This window comes from Hyposmocoma kahamanoa, unplaced genomic scaffold, assembly GCF_003589595.1.
Source record: "Hyposmocoma kahamanoa isolate Upper Pololo Valley unplaced genomic scaffold, ASM358959v1 296, whole genome shotgun sequence".
In the NCBI taxonomy this organism is placed as follows: domain Eukaryota; kingdom Metazoa; phylum Arthropoda; class Insecta; order Lepidoptera; family Cosmopterigidae; genus Hyposmocoma; species Hyposmocoma kahamanoa.
Genome location: NW_020653780.1, coordinates 3,528,803 through 3,549,668, shown reverse-complemented (window position 1 = coordinate 3,549,668; position 20,866 = coordinate 3,528,803). Strand labels below are relative to the sequence as shown.

The following is a 20,866-nucleotide window of genomic DNA, read 5'->3' as shown; positions in this document are numbered from 1 at the left end:
CATGTAAGTAGAAGTGTGCCCTATCTGTTGTCCTTAACATTAGCCTTAGTTTTGTCAAAGCATGAAAAATGTCTCGTAATATTTTAACAGTAACAAAGATAACAACGTAATAAACAAAGCTTTTTATTACAAGGATAGTAGGTACTTTAAAAGAATATATTTTGAAATTACTTGTTAATATTAGAATGTTACACGTATAATTTAAATGTAGGTCTGGTTGAAGGAGTTTGTATTTGAATACGTTTAACTTGATTAAAATTTTGAAGTAAAAACACATTTTAATACGTAATTTTATTTATTTTACTTAGTAGGTTTTTACTACACAGGTAACAATGTAAAGGCGTGCACGTTGTGTTTGACAATTAGGATTTAAGTTCGACTCAATGTATAAAACTGCGTCTTCTTGTTCCCATGAAAAAAATATCGGAATATTTTTTTACATTAAGAAAATTAATACAAAAATAAAAATATGAACCATGTGGCACTCCTGTGATTTATGATTTGTTTTTTTTTGACATAATAATAATTTGTTTTGCAATATTTTTTCGTAAAATCTGCATTATTCCAAATGCACTTTACAGTTCACGGTTCTGTTCATAGTCTCTTTAGGAAGATTTTACCACACGAATCAAGTGACCAAATAATTGAAGCGTACGGTCGATTTAACTTTGCAAAAAGAGTATTTTTGATTGTAGTGTCTATTGACCAAAAGTAAAATTGTAGCTGACGTCATCAGTCTTCGGCTTGTTGCCCACTTGAACGAGGATGGGGCCGTAATCAGGTCTGGCAGGCTTGGATGAGCAGACATCGTGAGAGATCGGGAACACGTATTGGACGTCCACGTCATACCTGATAACCAATATATTATTAAATAAACGAACCAAATGATTATTGCCAGGTATTTTTGTTCTTTCTACTTTTTTGTGAAGGACATTTTGCAGTTCGCAGCTGATGACCTTGATTGCGCCACTGTATAGGGCGAGCTGAAGGTTCTTAACCCCTAGTCACACCAGGGAATTCCTTGTACTTTAAAAAGATGTTAAAATCACTTATCAGTTTCTACTCGCGCTTATGGCGCATTTACACCGGGTCGTCTTACAACTTTGCTTTACCGTCACTTCGGTCGATTTCGACTGCAAGCTGCTGTCATCAGACGACTCACTGTTTACATTGGATAGCTTGCCACCTTCGGTTCGCAAGCGCAAGTCGCCTGACGATTTGGTGTAAATGCGCCATTATGGTATCTACCTGTTGCCGCTATTCAAATTTAAAATCGAATGTTTATCTTACCTATCGTTTTTTGACTCAGTCTCTAACCACAAAATCAGCAGGATCGTTTTGTAATAACTTACGATTGTACGTGTTATGATAGTGTTACAAAAGTCATTCTACGTGAAAAAATTGTTCGTGATATGGCAGTGTTATAAAAGCAACTTAATGTGTTGTTATTGATGCTATCATTTTTTATTTATTGACGTCATAGTAGTATGAGTAATGGGGAAATAAATTTTAATGGAAAACATCAACGCCAGAAACAATGCAGAATAGTTTTAAATTTATCTTACCAGGTATCGGACATTCACATCTTCATGTAACGCATGTGCTTACTTCCGGGCTCATTTTCTGTGTTTATTTTCGTATACATGCAATGATGAGTTAGGTAGGTTTTTCTAAGAGCCTAAATAATTGAAATATCGTACACAGTAGGCGACATACAACATTAGCCTACCACGGCTTTTTTCCAAAATCATAATATTTTTTTTATATTATTTTATTTTAATTTATAATACCCTTTTTCATTCCGTTATTTAAGTAGTATCTTATCTTTAAACACCTCTCCTGAATTTTGATTTCGCACATATGGTCTTATTAGACTATGGGTGTGATTTTTGGTAAAGGTACAATATTTTTGAAGACGTAAATGATGCCATTTCGCGATTTCAGTTTTCCATTTTCGAAGGAACTTAATAAAATTGGCTAGACGCGAAAGGTTAGATGCATTGGCTGCTTGCCATTGCTGATATTGATCTGGCATGAACTAATTAAATGTATCTTGATACGCTACCCAATATCTTGTCGTGTGTATGCCATGTAAGTAAATAAGCCTCATCCCTACACACAGGAACGATTGATACGCGCTGGTACAGTTGATAATGATGGGCAAAGTGCAGGAAAAAAGATGCGCTAGGCGAAGGATGAAATCGTGACTGCAGAACACCCGGGAGTGGACTGGCGTTACCTCCGTCGAACAGCTGTTTCGGTTGGCTGCTGATAAAAACGAATACAAGAAGCTGACGGCCAGCCTTCAAGAGGCACTCGAAGAAGACGATACACTATATCTTGCTAAATGTATTGGGTAAGGTGGAGAGGAGAGGTATAGAATACCACTCCTCGGTGTGAGGTTTGCTTAATCGCAAACAGAATAAAACGAGATTATTTAGGCCAGGGTGTTGTTTTCGATTTGTGTGTGTCATAATAAACGACGTTTTCGATTTGTACCTATGTATCATAAATAGCTTTAAGGGATGAGTGTATAAAATCCTTATTTCTGGAGAGCTTACAGAGTGGTAGTTTTTAGGCTATTCATGAATATAAGTAATGTTTAAACTAATTCAGAACAGAGACAAAAACACAACTATCGTGATTTGATCTAATAATATCGGAATTCGGAATTCGCCCCTCATAGTGGTAGATTCTCTCCAACCGCACGCTCTTCTGGCGGAAGTCTACAGTAGCGCCCTGAGCCGAGGTCCGTACCCACTTGGGCGACCTCAGGCTCCGCTACTTAGTTTTAAGTTTAGTTTGTGGTTTATTTTACGGGTTATGAGCGGGTTATATGAGGTTCGCCCTTTTCTTCCGGTGGCGCAGTCAAGGCCATCAGCGGCAAACTGCAAAATATCTATATATCTGTTATTCGAAAACAAAAACATTGGAAGCGTGAAGCAATATTGGCTTATCTATGTAATGTACTTATGGTCTATGCAGTTAACATTGCCTTCTTGCAATCGTAGTTAATGAGGTTGCTATGTAATATTATCGTTTTATAACAACGTACTAAATTACCTGTTAGATCTATTATTATTATATTCATAGGTATAGAAATATAGTTCAATACCGTTTTTAATTTAATTTACGTATTTTATAATGAATGAGTGATTATACAAATCGATATTTCGTGCTAACCTACGTGTACTTGGTTTTGTTTTTTATGCTAGAAGCTAAACAATACTGCGTATCGGTCGTTGGGTTTTGTAATGTAGTAAATAGCATTACACAGGGTCTTTAGAGATACTCTTTGTTTTTAGCCTAAAACTAGAATTTAGTATCGTTTCACGGCATTGGACAGTGGGTAAGCAGTCCTTGTAGGATTGGGTGGTTGAGTTAGCTATGGCCAGGCTTCGCGTCATTCGTTGGGTGCAACTTTTTTGATGCTTGTTATTAAACCATACAATATAATGTGTATGACTTACGACAGGTGTTTAAATCTTTGCTCACTTAACTGTTATTAACGGTTGGGATATATTATGACTTCATATTTTACTTCTGTTGCCCTGTGTGGGTGCTGTAAGGCCATTAGACAAAGTTCGCAATCAGAACGTCAGAGAATCATTTAAAGTGGCTCCGATGGCAGATAAAGCTTAAAGAGAACCGACTCCGCAGGTACGCAGTCATCTATTAAAAGTTTTAAGACCGAAGTTAGAACTAGTAGCTAAGAATACTCACTATGTAAGACGTAAGTGTGTGTAACAAAGATCAAGTTCAGTGCCTTGTCTTAGGAAAAGCATATTTCAGGCATTCTCCCAATATTGGGCTTAGTACATAGGGCGCACTATAAGTTTCCGGAACTGGCCACTTACATAAACAATATTTAAAAAGTAATTACAACATTTGAAAATTGAACTCCTTGGCTATAGAATACAGTTGTTTCATCTGATTGTCACTTGTTTTTACATTGTGGCGTCATTTTAGAAATTGGTTGTCTACATCACCATGTATTTAACGCGTGAAAATTTTCGTAGTATGATTTTCTACGAATTTAAGTGTAATTTAACAGCTCAGCGGAGCTTCAGTCGGCTTCAAACCGCTTTTGGCGATGAAGTACCATGCAAGATGACTATTTATAGCTAGTTTGCAGAATTCAAACGCGGTAGTGTAAATCTCAGTGACGAATTTCGTGATGGTCACCCGTCCACTGCTGTGAACAACAAAAACATCGATGCTGTGCGCCGTAAGATCAAAACAGACAAGTATGTGACATACCGTGAGATTCGGGCATCTTTACGCATAGGCATTACTCAAATACAATCAATACTAACATTTATTTATATTATAATCAATATTACCTTTGACTTACAAAAGTTAATGAATACTACACAAATATTTGGGTGTGAAAAAGCTGTACTCTCGGTGGCTCAAACACAATTTGACTAAGGCTCAAAACACGGATCGCGTCACTTGGTTCAACACCATGCTTACCAGATTCAACGAAGGGGCGTCAAATTTGATGTGGGATGTAGTAACAGGTGACGAAACATGGATTTATAGCTACGATCCCAAAACAAAGCAGCAATCGAGCGTATATATAGTCTTTCGAGATGAGCCGAAACCAACCAAAGCGGCGCGCGTGCAAAGTACTCTAAGCGGATGATTGCTTCTTTTTTTAATAAAACTGGACACGTGGCTACTGTTGCTTTGGAGAATCGTTCTACCGTGAATAGTGATTGGTACACGACCATTTGTTTGCCAGAAGCTATTGACAAACTCCGTAAAAATAACCGTACACGCCGTATCATCTTGCACCAAGATCTTCTTCAAGGCATGTCGACTCTGACTTTTATATTTGTGAGGACCAGTACTTAGCGACTGAGACACCACACGGATATGTGCTCTCCGAGCTGGATCCGCAGTCTATTTAGGGACCAAGTTTACCAAGGTAGATCATGCCCAGGAGGAAGGTGTTCCGACGTATCGCTCCTTCCAGAGACTTATTTGGGCATGCTTAGTTTCGCCGTCCAGAGGGTATACTTCTTTAATGAAGCTATGGCAACTCTTTAGCCTCTGGATTACCGGCACGTGATGGTGTAATGGGTGCCGCGGGTCAGTCTCCTTTTTTAAGCGTTCCAGGGAGTTAGCCACGTCTCTACAGATGTCCGGAGGGGCAACACCTGCCAGCGGGTACAGCATACCGACAAGGGTTGGTTTCAGACAGCCAGTAATAATTCGACAAGTGTCATTCACTGCTATATTCACCAGGTGCGTGTGTGCTGAACGACTTCAGACTGGGCTGGCGTATTCGCCTGCCGAAAAGGAAAGGGCTAGTCCGGCCGTTCGCAAAGTTTGTGGTGAATCTCCCCACTTACTAGATATAAGGCGGCGCAGAAGGTTGTTCCGAGTGGTTACTTTCTGCTTGGTGTTATGTATACACCACGATAATGCCAGTTCTCACACGGCCAGACAGACCAATGAATTTTTGAAGGTGAACAACGTTGACCTCATGAGTCATCTCGCGTACAGTCCCCACCTGGCACCTTGTGACTTTTATTTATTTCCAAAAATTAAGAACTAGTAACGCGGTCAACGACACAACGATTACATCACCTGAAGAGGCTATCGAAGAGTATGAAAAATATGTTTCAGAGATTGTCACGGAGGAGTGGCATAAATGTTTTCAAAATTGGTTCATTCGTATGAAAAAGTGCATTAACGCTAACGGAGAATATTTTGACAAACAATAAATTCATTTCTGACCATATATAAGTAGTATTTTTTTCGTATTCATTCTGAAAACTTATAGTGCGCCTCACGTACTATTATACTTTGAGATAGGTCTATTGGAGGAATATAGACTCGTGCTTATCACGACAATGACAAATTCTTGACAAAATCCTTTTTGAGTGAGTCAATCGCTTTTCTCGATCATAAAACTACTTACCTCGGTAATTTGTCTCTTAGATAAGCCATAACGTTCTTAGGTAGGGTAGTTTTCCGAGATAGTATGAAGGCGCTCAAATACCTCGCGCCCTCACGTTGTTCTGCACAATGAAGTAAAAGTGCCCACGTCTTATATTCTGTATCCAGGACATACGTGTTGTAGATTCCATCGTCTGAAAATAAAACTAACTTATGAGCTTAGCGTATATTTCATCTTTTGAGCATGGTAATGTGATGCCGTTGATGTCTTTTGTCTGATTGTACAGGTTGCTCATGCCATATTGGTTAATGTTTTTGTAACAATAAAAAATTAATTATTGTAAAAAACTAACGTACGAAACAGCGAAATAATTTGCTTTATACGCTCTCTTACATGTAATATGACATTAGTAGAGAGGGTTTACTTGATATTATATAGGATAGATATCTAATTTAAGAGGTAGGCTATAAGTTTACAGATAATGAAACTACTTTTTTATTGACTAAAAAAAAATGTTTATTTATAAGTAAGTATAGCATTTAATATTCAAAGCAGTTGTTCGAAGCTGAAGCCTCTGTACGAATATAATAAAATGTAAATGTCTATATTATGATATCTAAATGTTTGGGAGCGTTATTGAGAAAAGTGAAAAGAAAAGTTATTGATGTCATTTTACTCATTAAGTAACGTACTCTCGATATCAGTTTAAAGATTTTTGATATCTCTAATATTTACGGTATAATCACCTGGGCACACTTAACGATTGCACCCTGTATACATATGAGGTATATGTAAAACTCCATGTATGTATGTGATGTTTGAATGCCGATATAACAGGATATGTAAGAATATAAGAATACCGACTGCAAAGCTTGAAGAGTGATTTATCGGTTTAAGTGTTTCGACTACGTATTCTTATTCACCTGACAACCATAATTCTCCTTTTAGCTTGAACGTACTTGAGTCAGTAATTTTTATATCTCTTAAAAATTGAGTATATAATAGAAGTTGGAATAAATATTAAAACCGTCGATTTTACCATGAAACTTAAGGTAACGTAACTTGACGTAGCTTACACAACAAAAAACGTGCAGCTGTTAAAATAATGCATTTGAATTTGTAAACTATTTTACATGTAAATTTGGTATTTTTCCATGTACAAATATACGTATTTCTAAGAACTAGATTGTTTACAAAAAATAATAATAATAAAGATACACGCCTAAAAAAACCGACAACATTTTAGTTAAGGGAATTAAGAGTTGCTCGTACAACTTGAAATAAAAAACAAATTTTATCATGAACGTTATCGTATAGTTCGTAGATACAACTATCGTATAAGGGTGCCATAGGAATAGATGGCAGCTAGGGGAGAAAACTAATAATCAGAGTTATACTAAGTGGTTACGCCATATTTCAGTTGTCAACTTCTCTTGTGTAATAATACTTTTAACAAAAAAGTTACTCAATACGTATTTTAAAAAAACTTCCACTTTCAAAATAGAAATTTGTATAGGAAGCAAAATTTTGTTATTATTTTTTATTCAAGTAATTTGTTATCATGAATACAAGTACCTTTTTAATAACCGGGTGTTTAAAAAAATTGCGTCTGAAATTTCATGAAGTGATTTTACGTATTGCACTGCATAGGTTTCCGTAAGGAACCCATGTACACGACATGTGTATGTATCAATTATTTGCGTCATGCTTTGTATGGAAAGAAAATTAACCAGAAATTGGTTGGTCATCCTCGGATTAGTGTTCTCTGCCTAATTTCTGTAGCAATTTTTATAATTTAAGTATTCAAGTAAATTGAATATTAATATTCGAAAATTATATAACATTTCACTGTAGCGTCGAATATTTCAACAATGAGAATCCCCACAGAAATTAGGCAGTGAATTAATGACCGGGATATGAGTTTCACCTAAAATTATTCATAGGCTATAATGTCTTGATAATTTAAACGTACTTTTCATAACATCTGCTATTGTCGGACGTTTTTTATTGCACCCTATATATGATATTGCAGTAATATTGCGAGTGATCTATCAAGTGTGGCGGTTACAATATATATGTACTTATTTCTAAAACTCCGTATTCAGCGTAGGATTCGTTATGTACAGTCAACTGCACATCAAGCTATACACTTTTCTTCGAATATTGTCTTTAGTGCAACGAAACAAGATCTGTCAACGTGTAGCTTGATGTGTTGCCGTCTGTACGTATCGGTTGTTCAAGTGACGTAATTATTAAGTTATATTTACAGGTACTTTCAGCATGTGTCCAATGAGCTGGTTCATTCAAATCGACTTTCCAAGTTATGTTACCGAGGAGGTTCTCACCCAACGGGTCATCGGCAAAACGGTATGTGAAGTTCATTGTTACTCCTGGCGTCCATTCTACGGAACCGTCTGAAAAGTGAAATTACTAATAAATTCGCAAAAAACCATTTAAAATTAAAAACAAAGATTGCAACAAGCACACAGAGAAATTAGTAAGATCTGCTAATTAATAACAAATAAATACGTTCCGTAGCTCAGTTGGGAGAGCGATAACCCAAGTTAGGCAAAAAATCGCTGGACCATGTCTAGCGACTTTTTGTTCTTTGTGTTTATTTGATCACTATATAAACAATACAAGAAACTTAAAAAAATATTTCGGAAATGGAACTGTTTTTCGAATCTAAATCGCGAAAAGGTTAGTTTGTTTTTTAAATAAACTAACGTTTCAGGCCCTTTACAGGTCCCATAGTCACGGCTGACTGACATGGTAAAATCATCAACGGTTGTGTCTAATATTAATGCAAACCACAGACCACATAAATTCTAGTAATAGACTAGTTAGTGGGCGGGGTCCGCGTTACCTAGCTTATGACCAGACACAACAGATTATTTTGTGGAAAAATACAAATATGCCAAATTGTGCCATTATATCATGTCGCGTAAGAAGCCAAAGTTTAAAAAATACTCCGGGAGTAATTTTATTTCATCGGTAAGTACTAAAACTCTGTATTTTCTAATATTTTGAACAATACAATACTATAATTTCGAAACAAAACTATTTTCTTGCAACCCGGTAATAACAATATACATTGGTTGCTAGCCATCGCCGCCGTCAAAAGAACAATTCGAATGACGCTCAATGAATTGCTTGCACTAGTGTCATATTACACTTAGTACTAGGTCCGCGTGTTGTAATCAAATTATCGATATGTAGACACTCTGTATTTAGAAACCCGGTTTTGGTTTAGTTCGACATTTTTTTTATTAAAGCGGTATCCATGTGTAAACATAAATTGTTTATAGGTATTTAAAAGCTAACAATTTTGATTACTTAGATTACTTAAATGTTTGGTCCCAACACTCGCATTTAAAAAAAAATTCAATCTAAGTAGAAACGATATATTAATGGAAAAAAGGAAATATAGATAGAAGAGGTACAGTGTTGATAATTTTACAATGCACGTAAGCTCGTGGGGTATCAAATGAAGACTTTATGAGATTGGAGATTTTCTTTCCCTTATCTACATGATTCCTACCTCCCTAGTCGCTTAGTATACGTCACTTTCGTCCGCTTGAGTTCTTAGTTTTATCACAGGCATGATTTACATTTGCAGTTTTTGTATTGATTTTTTGAGTTTCCCGCCGGATCCTTTTTAAAGGAGAAATGGGCTGAAGCAACAGGCAGTAAAAGCTGGGCACCTAGTAAATGTAGCACCATTTACTACAGGCATTTTATGACATCACATTAAATTGTATACATATGAATAACAACCGAAAAATTCATTAAGAAATAAATCATTTCGTTAATATATGACCTCAAACTCAGAGTCGCCTTCACAAATTATAGAGCACATCTAAATGTGAAAATATTTCTGAAGCATTGTCAGTTATTTTTCGTCAAATCATCAATCGTTTCGTCGAATCATTGTTCATGAAGCAAGTGATTCCCTTCTTCGCCTTCGGAAATAAGTATCTTCATTTTCTTGACAAGCTCGTCGACACTATAAGTGTAGTCATGTTCAGTCAGTTCAAAAAGAGGTAATTGTTGAACAAATATATCATATTTCAGGGAGAATAAAGACTTTTATAATGACTGTGTTTTAATATCTCAACCCTTCCAGTGATCGGATTGACTTGAAACCTAGTAGGCTAACGAAAGACGATGACAGTATAATAAGTAACTCATTAATACTGTGATTGTAGCAAGTAGCTACGTATACGCACACGCCTGGGTAGCTAATATCAATTAATATTTGCGTGTAGTAAAACCTTATGCGTATTTGTTAACAAATGTGTGCGTGTAAAAGTTAGCTACGCTAGTTCTCGAAGAAATTGCTTTAAATGCCGTTTCCATATATGTACTCCGTGGTTAACCCTTATTATAGCAAGTATAAAGCAATGCCTAGTTCAATATTCCATTAGTTATGAAACATAAGGTCGATATCAATTACATGTCGTATCCCTGACTGTAGATTGTCAACTTTTTGCTTTTGTTCCAAGAAGTTTATGTTCATAGGTTTTTAGCTTTTATGTGATTAGTAATAATAAAACCTTATTAGATCCAAATAAGTTTAATTTTTTTTTACCAAAATATTTTTATTATTATCTATTTTCGTTTGATAATTTTTAACTAATCAAAATGATGTTATCTTAGTACTAATGTAAGATTATGTTTTCAAATTTGTGCGTGTGGTGACACCGGCTTTCATACAAATGTTGCTTGATGCTATTTCAATTCTTTTCTTTCTTCCGTGATGCAAATCACCCTATTTTTCACTATTATTACAAAAGTTATTGATTTTAAGTACGTTATTTTTAAATGTTCAGACATTCCAATTTACGCTACATGTTTTACGAAATTATTTTATTTTAACTTTGTTAAAAACTCGATAAAAAAACATTTGCTACTGTGTTACTACAGAATAGAGTATTTACAAAATAATGGCACCAGATTATAAATAAAAGTACCTACTATTGATTGAAACGCAAGTAGATGAATACAAACATGTTATTACACCAGAAATACCAAATTAAAAATATTTGAACGTTCCAGTGGTAAATGTTTAGAATTGGCCTGTAGAATTGTAATTAGCTTTCTCATAATAATTATAGACTGCAGGTACAAGTATTATTTTATGATGTAAAGTATCATATTTTTAGTCAACATTATTATTAGGAAGATTCCACTCTTATCGCTCTTATTGCATGGACAAAAAGCTTTTTCTGATCGGCTGAAAATTCCGCGTCAATAAACGTGGTGACTACTTTACAATCTCAACTACGTTTAATATAAATATTTGCAAAGACTTAAAAACGAGATTAAAAAACAAATAATTCACTTTATATTAATATAAAAAATTTGAAATTGTCAAGTAGGTAAATATGTATTAGTATCATACATACATACCGTGTAAATGATTACTTTCTCTATAAATAGTGAAATTAAGCGCCTAGTAGTAATGTAAGAGCAAAAGCACAATGAAACATGTTTAATAACATACCGGTAGCAGGCACATGGTCGTCTTGGGTAAATACTGCTCTCATACAACTGTATGACAGAGCTTCTTCAGCACTGGCGTAGTATTCCACCACGTACCAATCTCCAAGCATCTGTAAAAACATGATAATTTAGGTTACAAAACTTTGTTACGTAACGAAACTTTTCACTTTTTCCTATATATATAATCAGATTGTAGCTAGGTTTATAAGGTTACCAGTTTTTTGTTTTAAATACATTTTAGTTGAGAACTACCATCGCCATAAAAACTAGAACTATACTGAATTATCTAACAAATGTATGAATGGATCAAAATTAACCAATCATATTTAATAAACTTATTGTTATAGACTTGGTTATTATTATTTTTAGGCCACACACTTGACGGACCTACCGGATTTCTGTACCTATTTCTTCTGTTTTGTAATAAAAATATATTTATTAATTATTTATTTTATTTAGCTCGCCAATTATTTCAGATTAGTTATAAAATCTTTACTACCTTGTAAAAGGTTCCTGGTATCTAAATATTATGTATTATCTGACGATCAGATCCTATTCTTTGTGGGTACAAGTATTATCAAATTAAATATTGATTAGATTAAGGCTCTAAAAGTCACAAATTGCCATATCGGGACAGTACGCGGGATGGCTCATAAGGTCAACGATGTTCACCTTCAAAAATTCGTTTGTCTGGCTGGCCTTGTGAGAACTGACATTATCGTGGTGGATTTTTACGGAGTTTGTCAATAACTTCCGGCAAACAAATGGTCGTGTACCAATTACTGTTCACGGCACAACGATTCTCCAAAGCACCACTAACCACGTATCTAGTTTTATTAAAAAAAGAAGGAATCATCCGCTTAGAGGCACTTTGCACGCGCGCTACTTTGATTGGTTTCGGATCATCTGGAAAGACGCTTGTTGACCATACGCTTTGTTGAATCTGGTAAGCATTGTACCAATTGACGCGATCCGTTTTTTGAGCCTTAGTCAAACTGTGTCCACCGAGAGCACAGCTTTTTCACACCCAAATGTTTGTGTAGTATTCATTGTATTTGACTCAAGCCTATGCCTAAAGATGCCCGAATCTCGCGGTATGTCACATGCCTGTCTGGTTCGATCATACGGCGCACAGAATCGATGTTTTTGTTGTTCACAGCAGTGGGCGGGCGACCATTACGAAATTCATCACTGAGATTCATACGACCGCGTTTGAATTCTGCAAACCAGCTATAAATAGTCGTCTTGCATGGTGCTTCATCGTCAAAAGCAGTTTGAAGCCGAGCGAAGCTTCGCTGAGCTATTAAGTTACACTTAAAGTTGTACAAAATCATACTACGAAAATTTTCACGCGTTAAATCCATGGTGATGTATACAACCAATTTTTAAAATGACGCCACAATGTAAAAACAAGTGACAGTCACATGAAACAAACTATATTTTACAGTCAAAGAGTTCAATTTTCGAATGTTGTAATTACTTTTTAAATATTGTGTATGTAAGTGGCCAATTCCGGAAACTTATAGTGCGCCCCATATACTAAATCTATGGTGCGCCCTATGTAGTTATATTGATAGAGTTTAATATAATAAAACGGGTCATTCGTAAGGCAGACACCCCTGCGAAGAATGATCAAGAAACACAGGAGGTTGCTTTTTGTAAATAAATATTTGTACACATTTATCGTTGAGAATATTTCAAACATATTATAATGCTGAGTGACTCTCGGGTATGCGAAATGGAGCGGAGGTTCCTTTAATTTAAGATAGACACTATGTTACATAAAATGAATAAATTCTTGTACAGGTCTATTTTATCGTATTTGGTCGGTAGTTTTCCCAGATGAGGCAAGCAACTTTTTAAAAGCGTTTGAATGCATTTAAAATAAAAATAGTGTCGCTATTATAGAAAAATATGCTACCAATTGAAAACAAAAATATAAAGTAGAAGAACAAAATGTATAAATAGAACACTTGATATTTTACTTGCACTTTGAGAGAGGACAACATAGTAAAAGTTGTTCATATTGATGAGCAGATTGACCTCGTTGACAGACTGAACTGACCAAATCAACATTCTATATTTCAAATAGATGGAAGTTAGAGTTTTGTTTTAAAACACAGAAGCACTTAAGTGTACATAATATAAGCAGAGAATAACTCGTCAAAGTCTACTTTGATTCACATAATTATAATAATCGTATTAAAATTATTACAGAGAGTTCTGTTATCAGACTCATGTCCGCCGCCCACGCGCATTTTAAGGACTTCCAGTAGACCGATTTCGAACTCGTATATAATATAAACATCAGCAGTTAAGTATGTTAGTATGGTTATTGATAAGTTACTGGGTCTTGTACTGCTGCTGGATGATACATCCTATTAGTAGCAACACTATCTACCTTTTATGCACCATTATTATTTGACTACATTGGTGACCTAACGGTTTATACTATGGGCAGTGAACGGGGAGCTCCCGAGTTCTTGCATAAAGCATTTCCCCCCGTAAACAAAAAAAAGTATACAATTATAGATCGTGATCGGTTGTGTAGAAGCATGTGGAACTCTACTTATTCTAGAAGTTTCACAAAGTTCTTAATACAGTTAAGAGCACGTCAAGCTTGTAACTTGAATTCAATTCAAGAACGGTCCATAGTGCCCAGCTTACTGTGCTCTTGATCGTAAATAAGTTTATCCTACATCCATATCGCTTTAGGTCAATGTGGTCACCGGTCGTGCTACTATAGGGTTGACCAAAAAATTGCTGATACAAGTAAAAACCTTAAGGGGTTATGGTTGGGTAAATACGGTGGATAAGGCAACACATCCCAACCTATTGGCTTTGTATTGTTTGGCATTATTATTACGAAATACGACTCCTATATGATTCACCAGTTTTGGACTATTTTCATGAATCAAACTTAAAACTTTCCAGCCTTTTCTTAAAGTAGTAAAAACGTTTGTCCTTCGAAACAGCCCAAGACATCTAATTAGCCATACCATACCTAAGATTTTAATTTTTCTTCAATTATTTAATTTTAGGACATGTTTCCGTGCGAAATCGTTACGTCTTTATGGTGGCTATGGTTCTGAATATTTTGTTAAAATGCGCGCTAAAATGTTACTTTTAAAATGATCACAGACAATATAAGTTTTTTATTATTAAAGTTAGCTAGTGGCAAGCAATTTTTGGGCAGCCAATTAAATTTTCTCTTTCAAGAGATGTACGTACAAAACCTAACTATTAAGTAATCTGTGACCTAAGTGTCCTATTACGTACAAACTCTGCGACAAGAGGGTCTCGTAATCATTGCAGAGTATCTTTATAAACAGCTTCATGACTTTCAAATAAATATTCTATCGTTATTTATAACGAACGGGTCAACAATTGATCATAGGTTCTGACTACGATATGCATAGGACGTTATTACATTGTAATAAAAGTTAGAAGATATTAAGCTTGATTTATATGATCGATAAAAGGCGATTGATTGTTTTAGGGAGAGTGAAACCACTACTATAGAATAAGTAGATAATCTATTTACTGATATTATAAATTAGTTTCGAATATAAAGTAGATTTATCATGAACTTCGATATGTGCGATGAAGTAGATTTAGTATATTTATTCTATAACGTACGTAAATATTTATATTACAGATTAAACATATTTCATGCCCTTGGCGTAATAAAGCCACACGTGATCTAGTCAAAAGTGCTTTTATCACATAAAAATACTCTTAAACAAGTTATGTATATCGCTCGTAGAATCTTTTAAACCACAGACCACATCTTTAAACCATTCACCTCAAAAGTTGTCATTTTTGCAGATATGGCCTTATTACACCAAAGGTGACTTTTATTCAAATATGGCTTATTGCAATTGTAATCACTAATTAAGTGTTTTTTTTTCTTTTTTTTAACATCAAGTAAGTGATGGGACGAACAAGTCGTGCGCCTGATAGTAAGCTACACGTCTGTCCATAACAGTTACAGTGCCACTCAGAGCTTTAAATTGCAAAGATCTGAGGCGCACTACTACTGCGCCCGTCACCCTGAGACATAAGTTGACAAGTCCCATGTGCCTGTAATTTCACCTTTTAAAACCGGAACACACTAATGCTGACATTACTGCTTTGCGGCAGAAATAGGTAAGATGGCAGTATAACCCTGGACGAACTTCCACTGCTAAGTGTTAGGCACTTATACATTTTTGAGCGCTATTTTGAATACGTAACAAACTCACTTGCGTCAAATCGAAATGTGGAACTGCTCTTACTTCTGGACATTTTCTTTTGTTTACTATCTTCGCATTCACGACATTAAATATCAAAAACAAGAAAACAACACTAATCACTAATTTTGACATATTCTTTTCACAGTAATAAATTTAACACAATAAAGCGTCTCCAATAAAAAAGAAATAATTCGTATTTGAAAAATCGAACGCAATTCGAATTTCTTTTTTTAAAAATTGGTGTGTCTATTAATTCTAGAATGTGTTCAAATCGATTTCCAAGAATCACAACAGTCGACTGCTAAGTAATCAAACTAAGTAACGTATTTGTTATTCGGGTGGTGGTAGGGAACTAACAAAAGGGAATTGTTATCATTTAGTATGGGATATCGTTAGTGTGACCGACGACGGGACGCACACAGCATACCATTATCAGGTAGTGCCTGATGTGACTCATTACTTTTTGTAATGTTTGAGACGACTATGTTCCGGCTTTTTGGAAAGGACTTAATTTGACACGTCATGCGGGGCAAATTAGATACTTTATTCAACTTACAGATAACAACGCGCCAGGCATAATACTTTGAACAGGCTTATCATAAGCCGTTTTGTAGGATGCGTTTCGTTTTACGTACATAATGAATATGCAATTTTTTTTGTAATGCTTAGTGACGGGACGAACAAGTCGTGTACCTGGTGGCAAGCGACACGCCTGTCCACAGCAGTGTAGTGCCACTCAGAGCTGCAAATCGCAAAGACCTGAGGGGCACCGCCACCGCGCCCGTCACCCTAAGACACAAGTTGAGAAGTTCCCTGTGCCTGAAATTTTCTCAGCACCCCCACACTTCAAATCCGGAACACAACAAAGCTCACATTACTGCTTGGCGGCAGAAATAGGTAAGGTGGCAGTACATCGCTGGACGAAATCTTTCACAAGGAGCTCTACTGTTGAATACTTCAGTGGTGTGAATTTATTTTTAAGAATGTTACGTCGTTATGTTAATGCGAATGTTGAATGTAATTTAACTGCCTCCATTGCCGAACGGTTACCATACTGGACTGGCACACAGAGGACGAAAAAAAGAGGAGGAGAAATATATGTAGAAATATTACACCCAAACTCATGAGAGAAATATGCCAATATTTCTCTCGTGAATTTGGGTGTAGTTTGTCTATGTGTGTGTTCATGGCACCCGCGGTACAGGGTTATGAGTGTGGGCGTTATTATTATAATAATTAAAAAAAAGAACGTCAAAAACAACTATTTAGTGATATTGAATAAATAATTACAATAAAAAACGTTTATTTCAGAATGAATAAATGTGGACATAGTATACAAGCAGTCAAAATTTGTCTATGAAAATTGAACTTTACATTGTTTTTGCAGTATATTAATTTGCACTAATTAAAACTTACAACTTGTATAGGTTAAATTTCGAACATAGGGTTCAATTTTGAGTCTAGCTCGTTGTATTTATTCAAACGCGTTTAAATACTTAATTTAACTTTCACTGACTACAAATTTTCTGTTATCTTAAGTCAATAAACAATTTCCGATAATCCTTATCGACAGTCATTAACAACGCCATTAATAATGCCTCAAATGAGATACAAACATCGAAACTTAAGTGTATTTAATTTCTTAATTGCTACTTTTTGGCATAATTCGAACGAGTGGCTTTAGTATACCGTGCCCAGTGCTCTCCCAACTGTGCTACGGAACTAACCAGCAGACATTTTGAGTTTTTCTATGTGCTTGTTGCAGATCTTTGTTTTTAGTTTTTAACGATTTTTTTTGTTATCGCACTCTGTGGGAAATCTATAAAGTATTTCTTCACTGAGTCGGGTACCTTCACAGTTACCAGCGGCTAACTACAGATATCGCTTTAAGAATTGTAATATTTAGTTATATTGAATGTCACGATGTTTTAAATATAATATTAATTTTTTTTGTGAAATTACTCCACTAGATCGTTATAATTATTAATACAGAGATTGAATACTAAAAAATTTTGTTTCTGTTTATTTCAAAATGTGCTAAAATTAGATCGACTTTTTTATTAACAAACTAAATAAGTAATTAATATAATATGCTTACAATCACACCCATTTACCTGGCTTCAAACTAAGGAATTCTCTGTACTAAATGTGTACCAGAGCAGCGAAATTAACTCAGGGACCAATTTAGAAAAGTTCGTTTCTCAATTTGGCCCTTCTTTGAATCGAACCCGAGATGTCCTCACCCAGCGTCCATTTTAGTCGTTATTATTATTTAGGGACCAGTGACAGTTTTTTTGTATGTTGCCGGATAATTCTGTTCTATATGACATCGACGCCAAACTATAAGAAGTATATATATTTTATTCTTCAAAACGAAAAAGTTTGTATCGTAGCTATTGTGAAAAAAGTTTTCTCCCCGCACACAGACTTGAATTTGCTCAGTGTGCTGATACAGTATAAATTGGATGAACAGATACCATTATGTCAATGCCCTTAATCTTCAATATTATAATTAATTATCATATACAGGTATGTTTGAATTTGAATGAATGAACTTTTTTGAGTAATGACATTTATAAGTGCCTTTTCAAACTACAATCGGAACCGTTAAGTAGAGTGTAATTAAGATTGTGTCCATGATTAACGTGACTAAATTTAAAAATTTGTGCGATCGCCAGAAATATTGTATAAAGCCAGCCAAGGAGACATCGAGCACCAGACTACACAAAATTAGTTCTTTTTTAACCGACTTGAAAAAAAGGGGGAGGTTCTCAATTCGATGTTTTTTCTTTTTTTTTGTATGTGTATTACGCGATAACTCCGGTATTATATATTATTTGCGAACCGATTTTCATGATTTTTCCTTTTTTGGAAAGAGGGTACCTCCATAGTGGTCCCATTTCATTTTGAAGAAAATCATCCACCTCTAAGGGTAGCTGATCACGTATGAACATTCATTTTTATAAATAGTGCTTAAATTTTAATTAAGGAGGTTTTGCTATTCTCCAATTCAAGGGGTTTTTCTCTCTCAATATACTTTGAGTTGTGAGAACCGATTTTTATTATCTCTTGTGTCAAGACCTGTATAGTGGCGAACTAGGAGATATTTCAAAAAAACAATGTATTTCCACGTACTTTTGGAGTCGGTTTCTTGGTACTCTGTACTGAGATTATTTAAATTTTTGATTAATTAAACAATTTCAGTTTTCCTTATTTTTTTATCATTAAACATTTCGTAACTATCATATCGTATACATGTCTTTTATTATTAAAACAATAACAAATTGACAGGCGTTCCGGTCTAAGGGAAAAAGATAATGATCACATTATCCATGATCAACTTTATCACAATGAGATAGACACATCTGTTAAGGGTACCGAAATTACACTAGCACTAGAGCTTGTGAAGGAATTCGTCCAGGGAAGTTCTGCCTATCTATTCCTGCCACCAAGCAGTAATGTGAGAATTAATATGCGTTCCGGTTTTGCTGGGCAAGGGAGCTGGTGAAATTACAGGCACATGGAACTTGCGAACTTATGTCACAGGGAAGAGGCGCAATGGCAGTGCCCCGCAAATCTTTGCGGTTTAAAAATCTGAGTGGCTTTGCAACTGCTACAAACAGGCGTGTCGCTTACCACCAGGCAATGGGTCGTGCGATTTGTATAGTTGGTGTCATAAAAAAATATTTTGGTATGTTGTACCGATATTACCCTATGGGTGTATTACACTAAAATAACCCAAAAGATTTCGTTCTTTTTAATATTCTCACCATTTCTGTGTTGACAACGAGTTGACTAGCTTCGACGTGAAGTCTTTCTTGATGAACATCGGCACAGTTTTTATTAATAACAGCTCAAGATCCGCTCTGAAGAGCCGATAGAGATCGTCATTTCTAATATTTCATAAAGAAAGTGCTAATAAAAAGTAAGCATAGAGTAAAAAACTTTAATGAAGACGAAGCAATAAATGTAGGTAAATTAGTTTGCTAAAACAAGTTTGACAACACCATTTGAAATAGATTGAAAAAGTGAAACTCCCAATAAATAATGTTGGAATTCAATAAATTTGACACAATTACACCATAACTGTGTCATAGGCTGCTCATGTCACGGTTTAATTAGAACTGCCGCATTTTACGCTTCGAGAATGAAATATGAAGCCCCATAAACGCGTTATTTATTTGAGATACATCGTATGGGATATTCATTAAAAGTTATAGAAAAAATTACTTAGATGCGAGTTAATATTGACGATGTAGAGGCATTCTTTTCTATTGAATATAATGCCGCGTTTAGGGTAACGACGAGTTTTTTATTATACCAAGTGACGGGACGAGTTAGTCGCGTGGATTGTGGTAAGCGACACGCATGTCCGTAGCAGTTCCAGAGCTACTCAGGTCTTTAAATTGCAACGATTTGGGGGGACCTAGCGGCACTGCCACTGTGCCTGTCATCCTGACACATAAGTTGACAAGTCCTATGCGCCTGTAATTTCACCAGCACCCTTACCTGTTTTTTAAAAAAATTTTATGATACTAATTGGTAAACGACACGCTTGTCCATAACAGTTGCAGTGCCATTCAGAGCTTTAAATCGCAAAGATCTGAGGTGCACTGGCTCTGCACCTATCACCCTGAGACATAAGTTGAAAAGCACCCTTAGCCTTCAAAATCGGAACGCAGTAATGCTCACGTTACTGCTTGGCGGCAGAAATAGATAAGGTGCCATACTTCCCTGGAGGAACTCTTTCACAAGGAGCTCAACTGCTTGTAAAAAACAGTACCCGGTTGTAAGCAACATACCTGTCCATAACAGGTATGTTGCTAATAACCGCAGCACATTACTGCTTGCCGGCACAAATAAATAATCTGCGTATTACCAAAGTGATACCCTCACCTGTCAGCACTACGTATGAAACATTGTGACAAATTATCAGTCTCAAAAACTTCTTACGCTCCTTACATATTAGTATACATTAAAATTCCAATTATGTTTGTCTTGCCTTTCGTTTTTGACACAGTCTTCAACTGTAAGCAACACCTAATTTTATATTTACATATAATGACGTCAATGTAACATTAACACCAATTTGTTAGTACGATATTTAAAAAAAATGTTTTCTGTATCGAACCTGAGAAATTATTAGAATACTACTGGTGATCATACTTAAATTATATATTATATCTATTCACGTAGGAGATAAACTTTTATTTCT

The 20,866-nt window shown here is 35.5% G+C and overlaps 1 protein-coding gene across 1 annotated transcript; it reads right to left on the bottom strand.

The window, feature by feature from the left end:
* Positions 1-319: 319 nt before the first annotated feature.
* On the bottom strand, positions 320-15,999 carry LOC113229264. The gene is made up of 5 exons (XM_026462808.1): positions 15,661-15,999; positions 11,418-11,526; positions 8,179-8,325; positions 5,933-6,104; positions 320-849 (listed from the first exon to the last, which is right to left on the bottom strand). The coding sequence occupies exons 1-5, from the start codon at positions 15,781-15,783 to the stop codon at positions 699-701; spliced, it is 702 nt and encodes a 233-aa protein (XP_026318593.1). The 5' UTR covers positions 15,784-15,999; the 3' UTR covers positions 320-698.
* Positions 16,000-20,866: the final 4,867 nt, after the last annotated feature.